Source organism: Phaenicophaeus curvirostris, chromosome 3, assembly GCF_032191515.1.
Source record: "Phaenicophaeus curvirostris isolate KB17595 chromosome 3, BPBGC_Pcur_1.0, whole genome shotgun sequence".
In the NCBI taxonomy this organism is placed as follows: Eukaryota; Metazoa; Chordata; class Aves; order Cuculiformes; family Cuculidae; genus Phaenicophaeus; species Phaenicophaeus curvirostris.
In genome coordinates, this window is record NC_091394.1 from 51,398,600 (window position 1) to 51,422,270 (window position 23,671).

The following is a 23,671-nucleotide window of genomic DNA, read 5'->3' on the forward strand; positions in this document are numbered from 1 at the left end:
CAAAAGAAAAAGAGGAAACATGGTTCTACATGAAGTATCATAAAACAAGAAAATATAGTAATGTTGAATCACAAAGCTAAATAAGTAATTAAATATAATTTCATTAAAACAAAGTGAAAACAGAGCTTGCTCATGATTTCCCAACTTAAATTAAAAATAACAGTTAACAACAGTCAAAGTTCAGCTTTGCCATGCAATATTTTTTTTGTTGAGCAGTCGATGTCACAAAACCAAAGGTGTAAATTATCACATAGCTCATCTTATATCCATATCATATGCAAAACTAGTCTTATACATCAACTCACCCTGAATTTTAACCCGAACTGTACAAGGTCAATTTAACAGCCAAATTAGCAGCTCTATCACAGCTTCATAATTGCTACAGTAGCTGTAACATTTGCTTATTCAAACAAACCAGATTAGACACTTTTCTGAAAGTAACAGCTAATATTTTTTTTCAAAAGTCATGCAGTATTAACATTGACATGTTACAAATAAACGTAGAACACAAATAGCTGAAGGTATATTTAACCTTGTTTGAATGCTGACTCTACAGTTAGTATTCCACAACAGTATTTACAGATTACTAGGATGGGAGATGACAACTGGATGGACAGTCATCAAATTATGAGCTCACCGCTCTTGCTTGCAAAGATGCAAAAGAAGAACAACTTGTTCACATACCCATGAGGCCAACTATATCTCTTCACCCTTTATTTCCCCCTCTTTCTGACAACATAGGTTAGAATTGAATTGTTCTCTGAATTAAATCTATTCTCAGTGGGTATTTTTAAAAGTATAAAAACTATAATACCATCTGATCAGTTTATTCCTTCCTTTAGCTGTGATAAGCGAGCAGCAACTAGGGAGTAAAATTAATAACAAGTGCGACCGGTTATAAATATGACAATGGAAAAAAGTAAACAAAATGCAAGAATTAGGCATATGACAAACACCACATGAAGCTATGTACCAGAGCATATGACAGAGTAGCTCAAGTGTAAACAGGGCAAGTGCTGATATAGAGTTCACCAAGAAGATGCCATTGTTGCCAAATGTACTACAGGATTTTCTTCTTAAGCTACAAAAAAACTAAGAAATATGGAAAACTTCAAAAGAACCACCTAAAGAAACTATGCCAATATAGCTGCAGGATGATACTGCTTTCATTACATACCTCCTCATTAAAAAAAAATAATAAAGATGTCCCTTTAGATGTAAACAGCTTTTGAGTTGTCTTGACTAAAGAAATAACTGCACTAATCTAGGACACAATGAAGGCAAAAATAAGGATTTAACAGTTGTACAGAAGGTCATAGAAGCGATACCACCTTGCCTACTAACAAAAATATGCAGGAGAAAAAAATAACAGTGATGAAGGAACACAGCTACTAAAAGTCAACATGAAAAGAGAATACATTTAAGAATGTTTATCCTTTTGCCCTTCCCAAGAAACCTTACTGAAATCAACACATAAGCTTGTTTTATCAAGAAAAGTGAAAAAGCTAAAAAAAAAGGTTATCATACACCACTGTTCTGGCAAAATAAGGTGAGCAGAGATTGCTGAATTGTACAAAGGCAGGGTTAGTGCTAGAAAGTCAGGACCTGGGAGCAGGTTTGTTCCTTTTTGCTTAAAGGAAGAAACTGTTAGTGATAGATTTCAGAGATTTAGCCAAGCACATGATGGAATAAGTTTTCAAAAACTGGTAATGTAAGAAGCAAAGATGGAAAGGCAAAAATCATCATAAAAGAGAAGTTGAAAAACTAAAACTAAAATTCTCTAAAAGGCTGGTTTACATTTCACATTTCAGGTAGCACCAAAACAGAAGAAAGCAGTCATAAAACGCTGTCACGGGAAATGTCAGGCATGGGGAAAAAATCCCGTTGTTTGCTAGTGAGAAGCTAGAATACAAGCATAGAGGAAAAGCTAAGACTAGTATCAAAATACCTTGCAAATGAAAAACAACAAGAACACATTTTAGAAATATTATTTTTACAGTTTGACAGGACTCTCCTGCACATAAGAACAAACGCTGATTTTGGGTTTTAAATGAATAAACAAAATGGGAAGAGTGGAATATGAATGGAATATGAATGAATGATTGAGATAAGAAGTGTCTATATGCCATTAAAGTAACTGCTTTAAATGCTATACTAATTAGATTCTGTGTTATAATAAAGTCAGTGGAATAAATATCTATCCTAACTATAACCAGAGGTCCTTTTTCCTCTTAACCTCTTATGGACAGTATTTTAACTCTGAGAAGCTACAAGCTGGGCGAAGTTTATTTTAGACTACATTTGCAGGAAGGAAAGAAGACTTTGAAAGACCTTGGTAACACACAAGCACCTGTTATTCAGGAAGGTCACCTACCAGTGCCAGGACAAAGGTCAGAGAATCCTACAGCTAGTCACATCATTCAACTTTCTACATATGATAAAACAAGCTCAAGAAATTGGGATGATAATTCGCCACCAGCAATTTTTGCCACCCAGTTCATCATCTCCTTCCAAATCCAGACCACGCTTACTTTGCATCACACAAACTTTTGGTCAATGTAACTCTTCAAACAGTAATTTTTTCAGGTAAAAGCCATATTCTGTCACAGGTGCAGATAACACTCAATTCCACCACAGGCTGAAAAGGGCTTGTTATGACTATCTTCACTGGTAGGAGAATACAGACACTCATTTGTCTGGGGATGCAATTAAGGGTCTCAGCAGCACTTCAGGTCCTTTATAATCCAGAACCCAAGTATGCGAAAGATCATCCTTTGCCCTTTAGGTACTGACAAGTCTGTGGCAGAAGTTGAAATCATCTCATTCCCTAACCATCACTAGGTAGTTCTTTTAATCCTCTCATTAACCCTTTCACACATACTCGAGCCTGCAGAAGACCCTGCTCAGATAAGGCTTTCCAGAAATCCTTAGCTGGTATTAAAGAGCCTGTATTTTATTTCTTCCAGGCTGGTCATGGTTGTCGATCCTGTAGTCTTTCAGAATGCACCTTAGTGACTTTATTTGTTTTTGACAGATCATTTCGTCAGATAGTTAAGGTTTTGTATCTGGTTTCTATCAAAGAATCTATGTAAGTTTAGAGTACATGCCCTATAAACAGAAAGCAAATGCATACATTGCAGAAATTATTAGAAATACATGCCTGTGAAATACAGAAAAGCTCACATACAGGCAAACTAGCAAACACATATAAAAAGAAAATAATCATTCAGCTATCCACTTAACAAGATGATTCCATTTCCCCTTCTCCAATGCCTAACTATGAAATAATTTTAGCATGCCTTTCTGATACTAGAGATGCCCTTATCCTAAGCTGTTTATCTTCACATCCTCAGAGACAACCTTAAACCGAAAAGGGCCGGAACAGACATTCAAACAAGGGCATATGTTGGAAGAAAGGCTAAATTAAAGCTTAGTTGGAAACTGTATTTAAGTATCTGTCTAGGTGAATACCAAAACAAACCTATTTACTTTTCACGTATTTCCATAAGAGCTCTTTTCTTATTCTATCTAATTACAAAATATGTATGTTTAAGGAGTGACTTTTCTCCCCCGTGGCTCTACAGTGAAGTCATTATGCTCATATTGTGACTCAGTAATCCTTCTCCTTGGAAAAGATCATTATAATAACAATAATATGATTACACTAGAGGGTCAAAGAGACTGATTTGTGAGAGGCATCGCTATTCTCCATGGGAGATGATGGATCTTAGATGGATAGAAGACTCCACAACCAGAATATCTCTGCCCTATTCAGGGAGCAGCATATACTGCTCTTTCCACTTCCAAATGCAAACCCTGACCAACATCTATGATGTAACTAACTTCTCTAGATTTTTTATTACACTTCTTACACACGGCCACTGGAGGCTATTCAGCTACTCTTATCAGAAAAGCTGTCACTAAGACTATCAGGTCCATTTTATCAAGATTTGTATAGGAATTAGAGACTGTAGCAAACACTACCTTTTACTTCATATTAAATTTTGCATAGTTATTTACTGTGTTTGCTATTGTGGATCACTGAGAGATGAATTTCCAAAGATCCTTTAATAACAGTTTCCCTTCTTGGAAGAATCAATACCTTGAAGAGCTTTTGTACAAAAAGTTCCTCCATACAAAAAAAATGAAGGGGTACTGAACAAAAGCAATCCTGCAAATGCAATTTTAAGCTGAAAGCCAATTCACATGAAATAGGCAGCATGACTTTATGAGTAGAAATTCTGGAAACAGCCTCTACATAAAGAAGCAAGCTTATCCAGGGCCTACTCCACTCTGATCTGACTGCTAAAGGGAATAGTTACCCCAAAGCCAGTACTGGCAGCCACAATGTGGAATTTTATCATCTTGCTTCAGTGCTTTGTTTCTGACTTCCCAAGCACTTTTCTTTTTTTTATTACAAAACAGGATGGCATAAAAACTGACTTAAATTTACACCTAGAACAATAATCTGGAGGCCATTTCTTTACAAATCCCTTATGATCCAACACATCTTCAATAATAAAGACCACAGACAATTAGTGGAAGCTGGATGACTTTCTGTATAAAGGCTTTTTTTTTTTTTTTACATTTACTCACATTCAAAACACCCTCTGTAAGATGTATCTATTTTATTATTATCTAATTATTTAACTATGATGATTTCACATTATCTTTTTATGAAAGGATTTGTATTCACTCAGCCACAGGCCAATACCTTTCCCCAATAAGCCTTCTAAAGCCAGCTGTACTGCGCGGTTTCAAACAGACTAAATTTAGCCAGTTCTGTTCATCAGAGGAATGCTGTGTGTCAGCTACATCAAAGCCCAAGGGCAGCCTGATAAACACTGAATACAGGTCACGTAGCTCTGTAGCTAACAAACTCTAAGAGAGCTTGTACTCGGGGGCATTCAAAGCAGTTTTGTCATCAACAATCTAGTATCCCTTGAGCCCCCATGTCGTTTCAGTTGCCAGGCAACGCTGGTGTTAATGTCTTAGAGGAGAAAAACTTACCAGGCATCTGGCCGTTCATCTGGTTCTGCATGTGTGGTGCAGGAGGGCCCCCACCTACCATACCATCTGAAGACATGTTGTGCGAGCGCGGAGGTGGGGGAGGGCCGCTCTGACTCATCCCTCCCGGACCCATAGGCATATTCTGTGTGGGTGGCTGAAAGGAGACAGTTTAGTCAAACACAAGAAGCAGTTAGTCTGACAAATATATTATATGTACATATGGTACAGCAGTTGCCTATATTGTTCAGCGGGGTATGAAGAAAGCTCTGAAATGCATTTCTTGCCCTTTCTGATACATTTAGCTCCTCCCAATATTAATTTCAGCAAAACGTTTAATATTTCAATTTTACATGAAGCATTACATGCAGACAACACTACAGCACCTTCAAGTACAGGTTTAAAATAAAAATATACATATCAATGCCTCATTAAAAAATTATATCTTAACAGTTTAGGATTGCTGGAGTTGCTCCCTCCTCCTACACATAAAAGCTTTCCTTCAAAGTAACATTTGGCAAACAGAAAAATAACTCTTCCATTACAACTCTCTCACATCAACAATTTGTTGCTGTTAACAGACCTTGCACCAGGACGAAACAGGTACAACAAGAGATGAAAGCCTCTCAATGCTCATAGACTAGCAAAAATTTGCACCTGGGTGTGGTAAAGCATTTGCAATCTCTTCCCTGCTCTCCCTGGAAACGCTGAAGGCCTAGTTCATAACTCCATGCCAAACACCCCCTACAGACTGGAAGCACATTAGTGCTGGCCTCCAAAGGTCCAGAGACAGCTGCCTAGAAAGGATGTTTTTGGCAAATTTCCTAATGAAATTGTGAGGAAAATAACTGAATAACCTTGAGAGTTCAAAGAGGGAGAGCAAGAAAAACAGTAAATACAAGGGGGAATTTACCATTAGGTTCTACTCACAGCAAGGAAAGGAGACAGAAACTGGTAGTAGACAGCTTTGTTTTCCTACTAAAAACACCCACAAAACTGTACAATCCTCCTCCTGTACCTTAGCCAAACGCTTTCAAGGGACTAAAAACCATCTCTGTGAGAGTGAATGCCTGAATCTCTGGCTTTTGAGGACCCTCTCTAAAAGCCTGTTAACTATTAATTCACAACCCTTCCCATGAGGCAAGCATGTGTGTATTTTTTAGCATTTCTTTATATACAGAACCATGGGGCTGATCCCTAAGTACCCATCTAGACCAGCCCTCTTTATACCTACACCTACTCATCAGGACATACATAAAGACAAGATGTAATACAGTAGAAAAGAGTAAATCTTTCCAAATGAGGATAAGACAAGTCCCCTTTTTTGACTTGGAGATGCACACAGGTATTCTCTTCCCAGTGGAAAGAGAGGAATGGTATTAGTTTATTTTCTCAGCATTTTTCCAAATACCTCAACCAGGTATTATTTTCTCTGCAGTATTCCAAACAATTTGTCCAGAAACTAATGAAAGGCTTTTGTTTTTTCTAGCAGGAGAAAGGAAGGAGATGAAGGAAAAAACAAGCAAGTAGACGCCTCTTGCATCCCCCCATGATGAAGAGAATGGCCTTCTATAGGCAAGTTTACTCCTTATCTCATAGCAGAAGTGGCAGAGGGCAGGAAAGGTAAAAGTGAAAGCTAGCTCTACTCTCTGAACAATGTGAGTGAAATGCTGCTCTGTTTTGCCTGATCTTCCTCCACTACTGAGGAACTGAAGTAAAGCAGCTTCAGTTAAGTACTCCTTTCCTTAATCTGCAAAAACTCACTATCATCCTACTTTTGCATCTAATAGATACTATCTAAAACTAGATACAGAGAAACAAACAACAACAACAAAAACCCCACAGGCATGCCCTTATGCATGGAAAGATGGACAAAAAGCCTCCAAGGGTTATTTGAGACAAAACTATATACTCCAAGTCTGACATTTATTCTGGAAGTTTTCAAAGCAATTGTTGTTTAAGATGAACATCGCAGTGATCAAAAAAACACTGTTGACAGCACAAAGATTCAAGGACTGCAAAAAAAGTAATAAGGATTTAAAAAAAATCCCATTAGATACAAAAACCTGCAAGAGACCTAACAAACCACAGGGAATTGAGAGAATTGAGGGAGTAATTAAAAACATCCAAAAAGGTACAACCAGAAGATAATTTCAGCAGAAGAGCTTCTAGATATGGAGAGAGCCCAAAGAGCTGGATGAACCCATTTCAAATTCCTGTACAAGAAAAAGGTCCATGCTGCTAAGAAATTAATTCTTTCATTAAAAAAAAAAAAAAAACAACTACCCTGTAAGATGACTTGAAGGAACACAAGCACTTCTTTTGTAAAAGAGTAGTAGGACCAATTCTAGGAATCATACATCTGCAAGTCTCATTCCCCAAGCTACAAATAAATTAATAAAAATAATTAAGAGTATAATAAAACTCCAAGGATGATAAAAATAAAGATGAGCTAGTGAAGTGTCAATATAGGGAAGTACTATCTTTCTAATCCCTTAGCAAGTTTGCAGACAACACTAAGCTGGGTGGAGATGTCGATCTGATGGAGGGTAGGGAGGCTCTGCAAAGGGATCTAAACAGGCTGGACTCGCTGGGCTGAGACCAATGGCATGAGGTTTAACAAGGCCAAATGCCGGGTCCTGCACTTGGGGCACAACAACCCTGTGCAGTGCTACAGACTGGGAGAAGCCTGGCTAGAAAGCTGCCTGGAGGAGAGGGACTTGGGGGTGTTGGTTGACAGCCGACTGAACATGAGCCAGCAGTGTGCCCAGGTGGCCAAGAAGGCCAATGGCATCTTGGCTTGTACCAGATATGGCGTGACCAGCAGGTCCAGGGAGGTTATTCTCCCTCTGTACTCGGCACTGGTGAGCCGGCTCCTCGAATACTGTGTTCAGTTCTGGGCCCCTCACCACAAGAAGGATGTTGAGGCTCTGGAGCGAGTCCAGAGAAGAGTGACAAAGCTGGTGAAGGGGCTGGAAAACAAGTCTTACGAGGAGCAACTGAGAGAGCTGGGGTTGTTTAGCCTGGAGAAGAGAAGGCTGAGGGGAGACCTAACTGCTCTCTATAACTGCTTGAAAGGAGGTTGTGGAGAGGTGGGTGCTGGCCTCTTCTCCCAAGTGCCAGGAGACAGGACAAGAGGGAATGGCCTCAAGCTCTGCCAGGGGAGGTTCAGGCTCGACGTAAGGAAAAAATTCTTCACTGAAAGGGTCATTAGGCAATGGAACGGTCTGCCCAGGGAGGTGGTTGACTCGCCTTCCCTGGAGGTGTTTAAGGTGCGGGTGGATGAGGTACTGAGGGGCATGGTTTAGAGATTGGTGGGAATGGTTGGACTCGATGATCCGGTGGGTCTCTTCCAACCTGGTGATTCTATGATTCTATGAATCCTAGAGAAATTTTCAAATATATAAATTAAACAACTTACCTGCATATTTAACAAAAACTCTTAACACAGGTTTTTGACAAAGCCCTTTGGAAAAATAGGGCTATTGTCCAGGGGTACACATCTTCTCTGATCAGGAACTGCCCAAAAGGAAGAAATAAGCAATAACCTTACATGAAGTTCAAAGAACAAAAGAACATATAGATGTCCCCTGCAAATATTTGCTGGTAAATGTCAACATTTGAAGATGTTGCAATATTAATTACTGAAAAATGTGGAAGAAAGAATTAGCAGAATGGTGCCAGTTGAAATTCAACATGGGTAGATATATGGCAATAACACTGAATTTTGAATCACTCTTTTTCAGAAAGAAGAAACTCCTATTGCAACCAATCCAGAAAAAAATTGACCACTACCCAGAGAGTTTGGTAGAAAAAAAATAATTTAAAAATAATCCATAAAAACTATTCAAAATACCTGTGTTCACTTTCTGATTACCTGCAGTACTTGTTATACCAAAAGTGAAGTACAATATACAAGAAAAAAAAAAAAACCATGGCATTTATGATCATGATATGTATTTGTTTTGAGGAAAGCAACACAAAAAGATACTGTAAAAGCAGAAGGATTCCAAAGACAAGTGATCAATGATTAAAGACTTTAAGTGTCTGACATCTGAAACAAGTCAAAAAGGATGCATTTTTTAAAAAATCTCCTTTTTTTTACATTGAAAGGAAATGAACATAAGAGGATATGACAGAAATGCGAAGTAATATATGATACACACAAAAATAGATCATCCAATTTATGTTTTAGCAACAAAGAAATTCCCAGAAGAACAGTCAATACGTTGAGGAATAACATTAAACATATAAGACACCACACGAATCACATGAACCTGAGGAACTGATCAACATGAGACACTGGAACAAAGTTTAAATAATACTCAGAGATAATTACATAGACATATCTGCAATTGAAACAGTTATATAGGATATTTTAAAAGTGTGCTATAAGCCTTCATGACAGCGTCATACACCAATCACTACTCTTTAATTACTACCAGGAAATGTATCCTGCAGATATAATTCCCCAGTGAAATCCCTCCAGAGTACCTTTCTATTGGCTGCAGCAAGAAGAAGAAAAAAACTGTTTTAAAATAGCATCTTTCCTATTTCTGAGTTGATCCAGGCTTTCACAGGTGATAAACTTATTTTACATCATCTTTAATTGAAACGTAACAACCACCATCACTTCCCCCCAAAAAAAACCCAAGCCTGCAAAACCTGGGTCATTTAACCTTTTTCGCTCTTTACAGAAGTTGAGGAAATCAACTATCCCCAGTAATAAGCACTACATATGAAAAGAGAAAAGAAAAAGAAACCCTCCACTCATTGTGAAAATAAAGTTACTCAACATGAACGCTGCTCATTCAGTCTAGACATGAAGGGTGAAATGACATTCAAATACACTTTGGTTAACTGAACCAAAGGAAAGGCTTCTTCCCTTTTTCTGCTGGGTGAGTGACAGAAAGGAATGTAAATTAAAATCACTACTGATTTTACTCCAACTGTTAAGCAGAAAATGTTAACTATTTTACTATCAGTAAAAAGTAAATTAAATAAGTAGAAGTAAGATGCTAGACACAGCTCCACTTGCTAAAGACTGATTTTTGGCTCACTTCCCTAAACACACACATACGAGCATCTAAAATTTGTTAGAGCATGAAAAAAAATAAATTATAAGCTATTTTGCCCAATTCCAAAAATCTGACCTGGAAAAAGACTGCAATTGTAACTAAAAAAAGAGTCAAGAAAAATATCCATTAAATTTTAACAGACAACTTTCAGCAAACAAAACCCTACTAAACCTAAAAGTTACTTGAAAGCATACACTTAAAAACAACAGCCAAACTGCATTTTTAAGATCATTTCTTTTAAGTAATAAATTGGATCAAATGCAAGACAGTAAACAACAAAAGCTGCCATAGAGGAATTGTACACCTGGAACTTGCATCTATCATCTCTTCTCTGCCCTACTTTATGCTATTCAATTTTTCTTACCATCAATAGCAGGTTGAAAGAATTGTTTATGGAACATTTATTGTTATAAAAACTGAGACAGAATACCAACTCAGTCATCAATAAAATCAATACAAACAGCAACAGATATTTAAAGTACACTATCAAAGATACGATTTTCTTGAAATTGTCTCAGAATAGCAATTAAAAGCTACACAGAACACAAACATAAAAGCTTTCTGATCTTTCCACTAGAAGCTCTAAGTCATCAACCACCTTTGTTTTCAGTTCTTCAACACCATTTTCTGCAAAGCAAATATCCTATCCCTGAAGGTACCCTGCCATGCTAACATCACAGCATCTGTCCCAGTCTCAGAGAACAGTACTCTGCTGATAGGCGGTGATGGCACCTGCAGAGTACTTACTGAGGTGTCAGACCAGGAAATAAAATCATAAAGGAACACAATTCCAAGATTTGAAAGAGGTGAGATATAGTTAATTGGGTTACGACTTTTCTACAAGGTGCAGGATATTCTACTATTTATGCTCTCACTGTTAGAGTACCAGTTGTGACACTAGCAGTAAGAATTCTAAATTTAGAATGACAACCAGTTTCAAAATCTTGATTTACATCAGTATCTTAAAAAAAACCAGATTAATTCTGACTTAATATTTGTTAAAACAGTGCATAATGTAATACTTAAAAACTTTGTTTGAAGAGGAAAATGGAACCTGGTTGTTTCAAATGGCATGTCACTGTATAAAAATTTCACTGTATAAATGTTCTTTAGCATCATTTTAACAACCAGAAAATTTAACCATAAAATACTTAATGTCCACATTGCAATAACTCTTCTGATACTTCAAAAATAGTCACACATAATTCTAATTTCTTGATATTAACTGGAAATTATTCAAATCAAAAGTTAAATAACTTATGAACTCAGATGGTTTTATTTTAAGTGACTAGGAATAAGTTAACTGTGGACATTAACCTGGAGAGCACTAAGCTTTAGAAAGAACATATCAGAAGTACTCTGTACTTCAGTTGCTATCTGTCCTCAAAAACAGGAGCTTTCTGTTCCATGGCTGTTTACCTCCTGCCTCTTTAGCTTTTAAGATGACTTAATGGCTGGTCTGTTATTTACAGGTTTTGCTTGCGTGCAGTAACCCAAGAGCAAAATTCCACTTCTATTCCAGTTAGAAGGCATAATGTAAACTCAATTAAAGCAGAAAGAATTCTGAAGAACCCTCAGAGTATTTCACTGGGAAACAGTAAATTCATACAGGCTAAAGGAGTCCTCATCAATGTTACCAGACTGCCTGGCACAGCTCTCAGCAAACTGCCTAGGGTTGAAACATTTATTTATAGTGCACATATTGTAGTACAAAGAAGCAAATCACATCCTCAAGTATGAAATAATTACACTTTAGAGCACACTACTAATTCAAACTGGCTACTATTTCTACTGATTTCTACATCAGCCACGGAAGCTGGTAGGCAAATAAGCAGGTTTTTTGTGTACAGTGCACTAGCTCCCCGTGTGGACACACCTGATTAGCAATACATGCAAACTAGCTTACAGAAGTTAGAGTGATCCTTTTATTTAAAGTGGAGTACACTACTGGTCTATGAATTCACTCCTAACATGGTAGCAACTTAAATTCCCATGTTCTGAATTTTTTTTCCATTGGAATTGCTGGCTTAAGAAGCTCCCTCCAGCTGCTCTCCCTTTCCCAATACTATCCTTTCAGTTGTGTCAACACAGCCATTTACATAGCCCTATGGTTAATCTGAACTAATCCAGAATGAAAATATCACCCTGTTCACCTAATTAATCTGAGCTCATTCTCCAGACTGGTTCATCACACATCAACTTCAATACAGCACAGAGCAGAACTGCAGCTGCTGAGCGTACAGCTCTGGTTATGTCAGCATAATCATTACTATCAATAGGAAATCCTGTCAAACAGGAGTCAAACTTCTTTCCAATGTTTAAAAGCCTCTTTGGAGCAAAGTTAACAACCTGGAAAAGCAACTTCTATTAAAAGACTATGGCATATGTGGATAAATTAAGGATCCACAATCTGAGAGTTTTAAAAAAGGCACCATACACGATTTTCCTTTGCTAAAGCAGGATGACACTGCTGGCCCCAAAAGGCGTGTATCAAGACAAGGTCTGCTGTCGCAGAGATTCAACAAATAGGCTACGAGAGAAACGACCCACAAAACTGAAAACACGGTGAATTTGGTTGTTCTGCTTTTAAGTCTTTTAAAACACTTGTACTACTGACAGTTTTCCAAGATTCCCTTTCCACCATAATGAGTTTTTCAGTTTCCTGGTATAAGCGTGTTCTTTCACGATACACACATACACACTGTAAAACTATTCTCTTTTGGTGAACATCCCATAACCACATTTTTACATACAGTGAATAATGTATGTAGGCAATCAGTCTGCACCGAAAGGCTGGAAGTCAAATATCATGTAAAGTCTCAAAGAAAGAAAATGGATACAGATGATCACATGCTGGCCTTGGTGCAAAGATAACTGATACAGAGACGCTAGACTTCTCTGCGAGCACTTCCACACTTAGAACATAATTCAGTTTACAAATAGTTGAATTGGAATTTGGCATGGACTTGTATTCTAAAAGGCTAACTCAGAATACATTATTATGCTTTCTGTATCTACTTTACAACTGATTTAATCAACACACAAATATTCAAGCCCAAATCTCTTCAGCCTGTCCCAGTATGGGAGGTGCTCCAACCCCCAATCATCTTTGTAGCCCTCCTCTGGACTCATTCCAACAGTTCCATATCCATCTTATGTTGAGGATTCCAGAACTAGACGCAATCCTCCAGGTGGGGGTCTCACAAGAGAGGATCTGGGGGACAGAATCACAGCTCTTGACCTGCTGGCCATGATTCTTTTGATGCAGCCAAGGACACGGTTGGCCTTCTGGGTTGCAAGCGCACATTGCCGGCTCATGTCGAGCTTCTCATCAACCAGCTCCCCTTAGTCCTTCTCTGCAGGACTGCTCTCAATCACATCAAAATAAAAAGGCTGGAATGCGGGACAAAAGTTCCCCTCTACTTTTCCCAATAAAGTGATGGTTGTGGGTTGTTTTCTTATGAATATACAACATATGGGGGAGGGAAAACACCAAAGTGTAAAAGATGTTTACGGGTTTTTTAATACAATGGTTTGCAATGACTTAATGCCACTAAACACTCTCTCAAGAAAACAAATTAAAGAGAAGTTGGGGAAGATGCCTGTTCTGCAGTCTGAGATTTAATGCATTTAGAAATATACAAACACAGTACTTCATTACTATTTTGTGGAGGTTCTCTTGGAAGTCAAACTTTCATTGCGTCTTTGCTCTCCACAGTTCAAGGAGACTAAAAACGTTGCTGTTGCCTCCCTCACAAGCAGCATCAACGAGAATCAAAATCATACAACAGTGTTGTGTTGTGCTCCTTACCATATAAGCCCTTCTTGGAAAGCTAGTGTATCCCACATGGTGGTGGTAAATAGACTTTTGACTGCTGTCCAAGAAAGAATACCTGCCATAACTAAGAAAGAGGCAGCAAAGAGTTACATCAACTTCACACATGGACTTAAATGCCAATACTCTTGTCCAGCTGGGAAGACATTCCAACACAGACCTGCCATTAATAACATTGCTGTTCATACGGCTGAGAAAAGATTGGTTGACTCAAGGAGATTAACGTTGCACTTCATTTGTCTTCTGATGAGAAAGGTCTTTTAACCCAGAACTCATACTTTAATCCTCCTCTGCACTTGCTGGAATGGACGTGGCAACCCAGAAAGAGCTAAAATGAAAACTTGCAGCCATCCAGGTCTCAGGTTGCAGGGAGTATCGGAGCCTTTCACTGCTATAGCATCAGTGAAAATATCTGTCCCCAGGCAGATGACCTGCTCAGCCTGGTGGCAAAGCTATGAGAGGAAGTAGAAAGGCTAAGGAGCATCAGAGAATCTGAGGAAGAGACAGGCTAGTGGAGCCGTGTTCTGCCCTCCCAGAGACAGAAACAGCCAACAGAGGAAAAAACAAGATCACAGGGATCTTGTATCCTTCACTCACCAGGCAGAAGGCAGTAGCTCAAAGGAAAGGAGTGAACAGAGACAAGTCCATGCTTGAAGAGCCAAGAAAATCCTCCTCCTTGGCCATCTCACCTTCCCAAATGCCTCTGTACAATAGGTATGAGGTTCTGAAGCTGGAAGGCCAGTCAATGGATGATATTGATGAAGGTCCACCTACACTACAGATGTCGCCAGGTTCAGAAAGGCTATCAAAACCATCTCCACAGAAGAAAAGACAGGTTATAGTTGTAGGTGACTCCCTTCTAGGGGTAAGGGAGGGTCCAATATGCCAGACAGACCCTCATCTTGGGGAAGTCACTGGTTGGGGAACCAGATTAGGACATCACTAGGAAATTTCCTAGCCTAGCATGGTCCTCAGACTATCACCCATTACTGCTCTTCCATGTGGATGGTGATGAAGCAGCAACATGTAGTCCAAGGGCAACCAGAAAAGAGTTCAGGGACTTGAGATGGTTGGTAAGGGAATCTGGAGCATAGGTCACTTTTTCTTCTCTCCTTTCAGCTATGGGCAGCAACATTAGAAGAAACAGATGGACCCAGACTATTAATACACAGCTCTGTCTCCCACGTCCCTACCGCGATTTGGAGTTTTTTGACACTGGGACAACACCAGGCACGCTGGTGTCAGGCAAGATCCACTTCTCTCAAACAGGGAAAAGCTTGTGAGTGTCATTGACAAAGCTCTAAACTAGATGAGAAGGGGATGGAGGGTAGTATGAGGCCTGCCCAAGACAGGATGAGGGATGACACACCAAAGTTACAGGGATGAGGTGCTAGTGAGGGCCCTCAGACTGTTGCTCTGAGACATGCTGGCTACATTGCAGCACACTATGTCTTAGGAAGATGAGCCAGGGACTCCTGAGGTAATAGAAGTCCATAGGGACACACCAACAAAATAACTCAAAAGGAATTAAGAGGTGTTCCTCTAAGGAGGAGACACAGCTGACAGCCCAGCTGAATTGCCTCTACACCAATGCATGCAGCAAGGGCAACAAACCGGAGGAGCTGAACACCACCGCGCTGCTAGAAAGCTATAGCCTGGTTGCTATTACTGAAACTTGGTGGGACAAATGGTATGACTGGAGTGCAGCTATTGACGGCTACAGGCTGTTCAGAAGGGAACAGGGTAGGAAGGAGGGGTGGAGACGTTGCACTCTACATCAAGAAATGGGAAGAAGAGCAGTCTTGGAAAAGCAGCCACGAGTAAGTTGAAAGCTTACAGGTAAGAATTAGAGATCAAGGCAACAAAGGGAACCTTGTGGCTGGTGTCTACTACAGTCCTCTTGATCAACTGGAGCCTATCAGCAAAGCCTTCTTACACCAAATACAGAAAGCATTGCACTCACAGGCTCTCATCCTCCTAGGGAAATTCAACCACCACAACATCTGCTGGAAAAGCAGCATGGTGGTATGTATGCAATCCAGGAGATTCCTTGAGTACATTGACGGTAACTCCATAAGCCAGGAAACAGACAGCCCTATGAGACGGGATGTGATACTGTGCCTGATGGTCACCAACGCAAGTGAGGTAACCAGAGACGTTAAGACTGGAAGTAGCCTGGCCTGCAGTGGTCATGCACTGGTGGAGTTCACAGTCCTGAAGGACATGGGTGAGCCAAAGATTAAAATCAGGACTCTGAGTTTTAGGAAAGCAAACTTCCAGCTCTTCAAGGAGTTAGTCAATAGGACACCCCGGGAAACTGCCCTCCGAGACATGGGAGCAGAACAGAGCTGGCAGACCTTTAAGGATGCTTTCCATAGAGTGCAACAGCTCTCAGTTCCCAGGTTCAAGAAATCAGGAAATGAATGCAAGAGAACAGCATGTGTTAGACAAGACTTACTGGTCAAACTGAAGGGCAAGAAGGAAATGCACAGGCTGTGGAAGCAGAGACAGGTAACCTAGAAAGAGTACAGGGACATTGCCTGGCTGTGTAAGGCTGGGGTCATGAAGGCCACGGTGCGACTGGAGCTGAACTTGTTAAGGGAAGCAAAGAATAACAAGAAGAGCTTCTATAGGCATTTCAATCAGAAAAAAGATGTGAAAGAAAAAGTAATCCCCTCATAAGCAAAACAGGCAAACTGGTACCAATGGACAAGAAGGCTGAGGTACTCCAAAACCTTTTTTCCTCAGTCTTCACTGGTAATTTTGCTTCTGACACCTGTTGAGTAGATGGACCACAAGGCAGGGACTGGGGGAGCAAAGTTCCTTCCAGTCTAAGAAAAGATCGTGTTTGTGACCAGCTGAGGACTCTGAATATATGTAAATCTATGGGACCTCAAGATACGCGTACTAGAGTCCTGAGGGAATTGGCTAATGTAGTTGCCAAGCCACTCAATGGTATTTGAAAAGTCTTGGCAGTGAGGTGGAGTGTCTGGTGACTGGAAAAAGGGAAACGTTGCATCCATTTTTTAAAAGGATAGAAAGCGGGAACCTGGGAACTACAGATCTGTCAGCCTCACCTCTGTGCTGGGGAAGATCATTGAACGGATACTCCTAGAAGCTATGCTAAAGCACACGGAGGACATGTAGGCAATTCGAGACAGCCAGCATCGCTTCACCAAGGGTAACTCTTGTCTAATCAGCCTAAGGCCTTCTGGAATTGAGTGACTACCTTCAGTGGACAGGAAAATAGCTGTGGATGTCACCTATCCAGACTTCTATAAGGTCTTTGACACGGTCTCCTACAACATCCGATTTGATAGGTGGACCATTCGGTGGATAATGAATTGGTTGGATGGTTGCACACCGAGGGTAATGATCAACAACTCAATGTTTCAATGCAGACTGGTGACAACTGGTGTCCATCGGGGTCTATATTGGAACCAGCATTGTTTAATGTCTTCATCGATGACAGAGAAAGTGGGACCAAGTGCACCCTCAGAAAGCTGGTAGATGATACCAAGGTCACTGGTGTGGTTGATGCACCTGAGGGACAAGAGAAAATCCACAAGGACCTGGACAAGCTGGAGACGGGGGCCCATGTGAACCTCATGAGGCTCAAGGAATCATAGAATCACTAGGTTGGAAAAGACCCACTGGATCATCGAGTCCAACAATTCCTATCAAACACTAAACCATGCCCCTTAGCACCTCGTCCACCTGCACCTTAAACACCTCCAGGGATGGTGACTCAACCACCTCCCTGGGCAGCCTGTTCCAGTGCCCTATGACTCTTTCTGTGAAAAATTTTTGTCTGATGTCCAGCCTGAACCTCCTATGGCAGAGCTTGAGGCCATTCCCTCTTGTCCTGTCTCCTGGCACTTGGGAGAAGAGGCCAGCACCCACCTCTCCACAACCTCCTTTCAAGCAGTTATAGAGAGCAGCTAGGTCTCCACTCAGCCTTCTCTTCTCCAGGCTAAACAACCCCAGTTCCCTCAGCCGCTCCTCATAAGACTTGTTCTCCAGCCCCTTCACCAACTTCGCTGCTCTTCTCTAGAGTCGCTCCAGAGCCTCAACATCCTTCTTGTGGTGAGGGGCCCAGAACTGAACACAGGATTCGAGGAGCGGGCTCACCAGTGCCGAGTACAGAGGGAGAATAACCTCCCTGGACCTGCTGGTCACCCTGTTTCTGATACAAGCCAAGATGCCATTGGCCTTCTTGGCCACCTGGGCACACTGCTGGCTCATATTCAGTCGGCTGTCAACCAACAACCCCAGGTCCTTCTCCTCTAGGCAGCTTTCTAGACAGACTTCTTCTAGTCTGTAGCACTGCATAGGGTTGTTGTGCCCCAAGTGCAGGACCCGGCATTTGGCCTTGTTAAACCTTATGCCATTGGTCTCAGCCCAGCGAGTCCAGCCTGTTTAGATCCCTTTGCAGAGCCTGCCTACCCTCCAGCAGATTGACACTTCCACCCAGCTTAGTGTCATCCGCAAACTTGCTAAGGGTGCCCTCAGTGCCTTCATCCAGGTCATTGATAAAGACATTGAACAGGGCTGGACCCAGCACCGAGCCCTGGGGAACCCCACTTGTAACTGGCCTCCAGCTGGAGTTAACACCATTTACTACCACTCTCTGGGCCCGGCCATCCAACCAGTTTTCCACTCAGGAGAGTGTTCGTCTGTCCAGGCCAGAGGCTGACAGTTTCCTAATCAGAATGCTGTGAGAAACTGTGTCAAAAGCTTTACTGAAGTCCAAAAAAGGAGTTCAAGTGCAAAGTCCTGCAGCTAGATGGGGGCAAATCCTAGTATCACCACCAGGGGGGTACTGAAGGGATTGAGAGCAGCCCTGCCAAAGACTTGGGTGTGCAGGTGGATGAAAAGCTGGACACAAGCTGAATGTGCGCTCACAGCCCAGGAGGCCAACTGTATCCTGGGCTGCGTAAAAAGAAGTGTAGCCAGCAGGTTGAGGGAGGTGATTCTGCCACTCCACTCTGCTCTGGTGAGACCACACCCATAATACTCCATCCAGCTCTGGAGTCCTCAGCACAGGAATACACTGACCTGTTGGGGCGGGTCCAGAGGAGGGCCACAGAAGTGATCAGAGGGATGGAACCGCTCTCCTGTGCAAAAAAGGTCTAGAGAGCTGGGGTTGTTCTGCCTGAAGAAGAGGAGGCTCCAGGGATACCTTATTGCAGCCTTTCAGTACTTACAGAAACTTGCAAGAAAGACAGGGACAAACTTTTTTAGCAGTGCCTGCTGCAATAGGGCAAAAGGTAATGGTTTGATACTAAAATAGGGTAGACTTACATTAACTATAAGGAAGAAATATTTTACAGAGAAGGCAGTGAAACACTGGAGCAGGTTGCCCAGAGAGGTGGCAGACACCCCTTCCCTAGAAACATTCAAGGTCAGGTTGGATGGGGGGCTCTGAGTAACATGATCTAGTGGAAGATGGCCCTGCTCATTGCAGGGGTGTTGGACTAGATAGCCCTTAAACTTCCCTTCCAACCCAAGCTATTCTACGATTCAATGAATACTCTAAATTTATCATGCATATAGAAACAGGAGCTTTGTTACGACAGTGGAGTTTCAAAGTCTTTCTAGTTCCCTTCACCCACACCCAGCAATTCCTGCTTCACTTGTTTCAGCTTTCCTTTTCTTCCAGGCCCCCTTTAAAGAAGCATTTCTGTGCACAGCATATTCACTATTCTTTTGTTTAGTACAAGATTTCTCTTGTTTTCTATAGGCAATATCACACTTTTGGAAAGGTTGTACAGTCATTTGATTAGTGCATTCTGAACGATGTGGACAGAGGCACAGAAGCTGACTACAAGCATTCTTCTCAACATTATAAAGCATTACATCTAAGGAGCATTGTGAGAGGATACAACAAAGTTATCACAAGGTCGAGTCATTTTAGCTTACATTAAAAACTACAGTGAACCTGATCATTTAGTGAATGCTATTTTAGCAGCATTCTCTGCAACCTCATTGTATCACATAACTTTTAATTTTTATAAAATGCTTTAAGTTACGATTTTTTGAGTGCATTTACCAAGTTAGAACAAAAATAAGATAAAACTTAAACAAAAAAAGAAAGTATATTTTACTAGGGGAAAATCTTCCAGATATGAATAGATCAGACACAATTCAACTTCAGAAGCTATCCAGACTCAAGTCATCCTACATTCCCACACTCCTATGCGGGAAATTATGGCAATGGTAGTATCATAAAGTTGATGTATTTTACTATTAAAAACAGTAGATGTTTACACACACTCTATCTTGCTCCATATTTGACTGTTGCCACCCACACCCTCTGAATTTAGTATGACTGTTCAGCAGCTGACACAGAAGCATGGCGAACAGAAATGCAATACTTCCAAGACAACTTGATCCTCATCAGTTCTTAGATGGAAAGCAAATACAGGAAGAGAGTCCTACATAGTTCATTTTACATTAAAGAAAATAAAAAGTAGCTCACATGTTCCCAAGTTATCCTGGCTAAAATTTCTTGGGAAGACAGAAAGAATTTAAAGAGTATTTATCTAAAAACCCCTGCAAAAAGTCATTTTATCTGATTATGGTACCACACTTCAGGCAAATCTTCAAAGATCTGACTTGGTAGGTCAGAGTTTCTACACTTAGGTAATACTGAACACACAAATTTCATTTTGTATTTTAATTTGAAAGAAAAACCAAGAAGCTACCTTTTTATTCCCCCTCAGACGTCCAAAGTAGACTGCCTACACAAGCAAAAACACGCTATGCTATTTTTTAACTAATGTGGAATATTCCTTACATTCAAGATGAGAAATGCACTTCAGTCTTGATCAGCAAAAGTCCTTCCTGGCCCTATTTTCCTTTTCTTTTAAAAGGAGAATGTCATCACATTCACTTCAAGAACAGAGCTGTTCGCCTGGGACTAGGATAAGGTCAAATTCATTTCCAGTTGTCATCAGAACCAGGATATGAATTAAGCTTCCAAAAACATATTAGTTGAGTAATACACAGAAAAAGGTTTCTTTCCCTCCCCCTCAGCTACAAGCATGGATTTATAAAAGGAGAAGCCTCTGCAGGCACAACAGGTTGGACATAATGAAGCACTGTTTCTATAGTCCTCTAGGTACCAACTTGAAAAGATGCTTCGCTAGTAGCAATGATTGGAGAACACTTCTCCAGAGACCAAAGAAAAAGTAATTCAATTTCAGTTGGTGAAAACTAGTATCTAGGAATGGCTGTTTTATAGACACTCTTTTTAGCTTCATATTACAGAAATGAATCAAGACTATATTAATTCAAGAAAAGTCTTATTACCAAAAAACAAAGAACTTCCTTGTATTACTCAAAATGAACTCCCCAAGCATTCCGATTAACACAAAAAGCAAAAAGATAGCAAGTTATTTTAACGTTTGTTGTATCTTTCCTTACTGTTCCATAAACAATGGAAAGGGGGAGTAGTTTGAGGTATCTTAAAAAATAAAGAGTTCAGAAACATAGATTAAAAAACCCACAGATTTTAAAAAATGATAGCAAGTATTATCCAAGAAATGCTTAATTTGTAAAGTGATGCAGTGTTTCAGGTTGTACCTGTATGATCTTATTTCTTGCACATTATCATTATCCACCTTAAAAAAAGGTTGCTTTCTGATACAGGAGAGAGGCACGGAACTTAAAAGATTCATCTACGGCACACCAACCTCATTTCACTGAAGGAAAAGAATGGATAATATTCCAGACAAAAAAAAAAATATTAAAAATCCCATCCTCCCCACCTTTCCCTAACCAAGAGGAAAAGCAAAATACTGCTTCAGGAGTTAGGACTAAGAGTCACACCACTACAGTTCTCAATTAAGAGAGAAAGACAGAAAGAAAGGAAGAAAGAAACCTAAGACTATGAGGCAGATCGGAAAACCTGGGCACTGCATGTTTGATTCAGAATAACAGTCTTCAGTCAAGCAAGAAAGATTTTGAGTAAGACTTAAGCAATGAGATTAGTCCAAACACAGCAGCGAGACATACTGCATCATGTATTCACTGTACAGTAAATCAGATGATTGGCAATTACCTCAAGCACTTCTGTTCAGTTTTTTGTTTTGTTTTGCTTTTTATTCCAGGAAATCAAATGAAATCTATTCTTTACTTTTAGACTATTTTATACTTACTGCTGGTAGTAGAGACTGCATGTTCTGATTGGAGTCAGCTATAGTGGCTAGGTAAACCAAGTTTGTATGCAGCATCTGCTGGTATCTATCAAAATAAACAAAAGAAATCTTAAGTCACAAAGACAATAAAAACAGAACTTATTTTACTTCTAAATTACCAACATAAAACAAGATTCAAGAGACTTACAAGAGTACCATTATTAGCTATACAAAGCCTTTTCCCTCACACTTAACTATTACGCAATCTTTCCCAACGTCTCCATCAAAACTGCGCCAGTATCTTCTCTACAGCTTCTGTCTTGCTATGAAAAAAATCTGGGTGACACTGTTATCACCTATTTTGCTTTCTGCCCCAAATTAAGTCACCAGGAGACATATACAGTGTGTGTGGCTGTTTGGTGTAATTTCCATCACAAACACCAGGAAAAGAGAGCTCCTTCTATTATGTCCCTTGTTACAAGATATCATAAATTGTGAACTGTGAGCAAGAACAGTGCAGACATTTCATCAGGACGCTGAGCTCCGGAAGTCTGCTACGGAATGACTTTTGTGCTATGGAACCATGTTCCAGAGTCTCAATGCGTAGCTCACAGTCACAAAAATAACCTTGAAAGCAGGAACAGATTACAAATACGTAACTACAGGCTTGTGAACAGCTTAATACAGTAACTATGCTACAATAAAAGCATTCCCTTAAAGCAAAACCATCTACTATTTATGACACCCCCCCTCCTACTCCCAGACTACCATTTCCCTTAGTAAGGGACTCATGCCACACTGTGATGCCCCATCTATAACATGACTCCGTATTTGTACAACTACAAGGGTACCACGACCATCCCATGCCAGAAAAGAGTAATGGGAAAATTACATTCCTTACCAATTCACTCTTTCCATAGTTCTCTCAGATCACTCTACAGAGACCCCATTAGATGGCAAGTCCACAGAGGATATACTGGCAAGCCAAACTTTTAAGACAAGCCTGTTTATTCTTGGGCAAGTGGTAAGCAGGTAGTTTTCGAACACCTCTTTGCCAAAGTGTAAATATGATGCACAGGAAAAAAGTCTTTGTTATACAGTTCCCATTTTTATGGGCATAATCATCATGAATGTCAACTTGCAGCAGACAAGTTGCAACATTTCAGTGACAAAAGTGATAATAATATGGCAAATAAAACCCCACAAATTCTAAGCATAATATTTGTAGCAATATTTTTCTGTTCTTCACAGCACAGTTCTACAAGATGAGATAAACAAATCAAGAATGGAGATCTAGATGGAAATTCACCCAGTCCACAGTAGATTTGGATTAATGTCTTACTGAGAGCATTCAGACGTCTTTCCTTTGTTCTGATAGTCCATTATACACTGAATAAGATGGTTATTTTCATCCAACATCTGAAACAATAAAGAAGTTAACAATAAGTTTCATGTTCTTTTTGGAAAGAAACTGAAGGTAAGTTTGAGTTCTGCTCCTCTCCTCAGAGTTTTTAAAAACAAAGAAAAAGTAGTACTCCAGAAATTTCTACAACACAATTATAGCACACATTCATAGAGCAGTTATTTATAGAAATTTATTTGTATTTTGC

At 40.2% G+C, this 23,671-nt stretch overlaps 1 protein-coding gene across 4 annotated transcripts in view; it reads right to left on the minus strand.

Annotated features, from left to right (window-relative positions):
- The window catches only part of SS18 (SS18 subunit of BAF chromatin remodeling complex), a 43,570-nt gene that overhangs the window by 16,828 nt on the left and 3,071 nt on the right, over positions 1–23,671 (minus strand). For 3 of the 4 annotated variants that reach the window (XM_069854006.1, XM_069854009.1, XM_069854007.1), the window contains exons 2-4: positions 23,404–23,480; positions 22,083–22,167; positions 5,011–5,164 (exon numbers count right to left, since the gene is read on the minus strand). In XM_069854006.1, coding sequence (XP_069710107.1) covers positions 5,011–5,164; positions 22,083–22,167; positions 23,404–23,480 — 316 coding nt within the window. Of the gene's footprint in view, positions 1–5,010; positions 5,165–22,082; positions 22,168–23,370; positions 23,481–23,671 lie in introns of those variants that run through there. The other variant, XM_069854008.1, reaches the window with a different exon arrangement.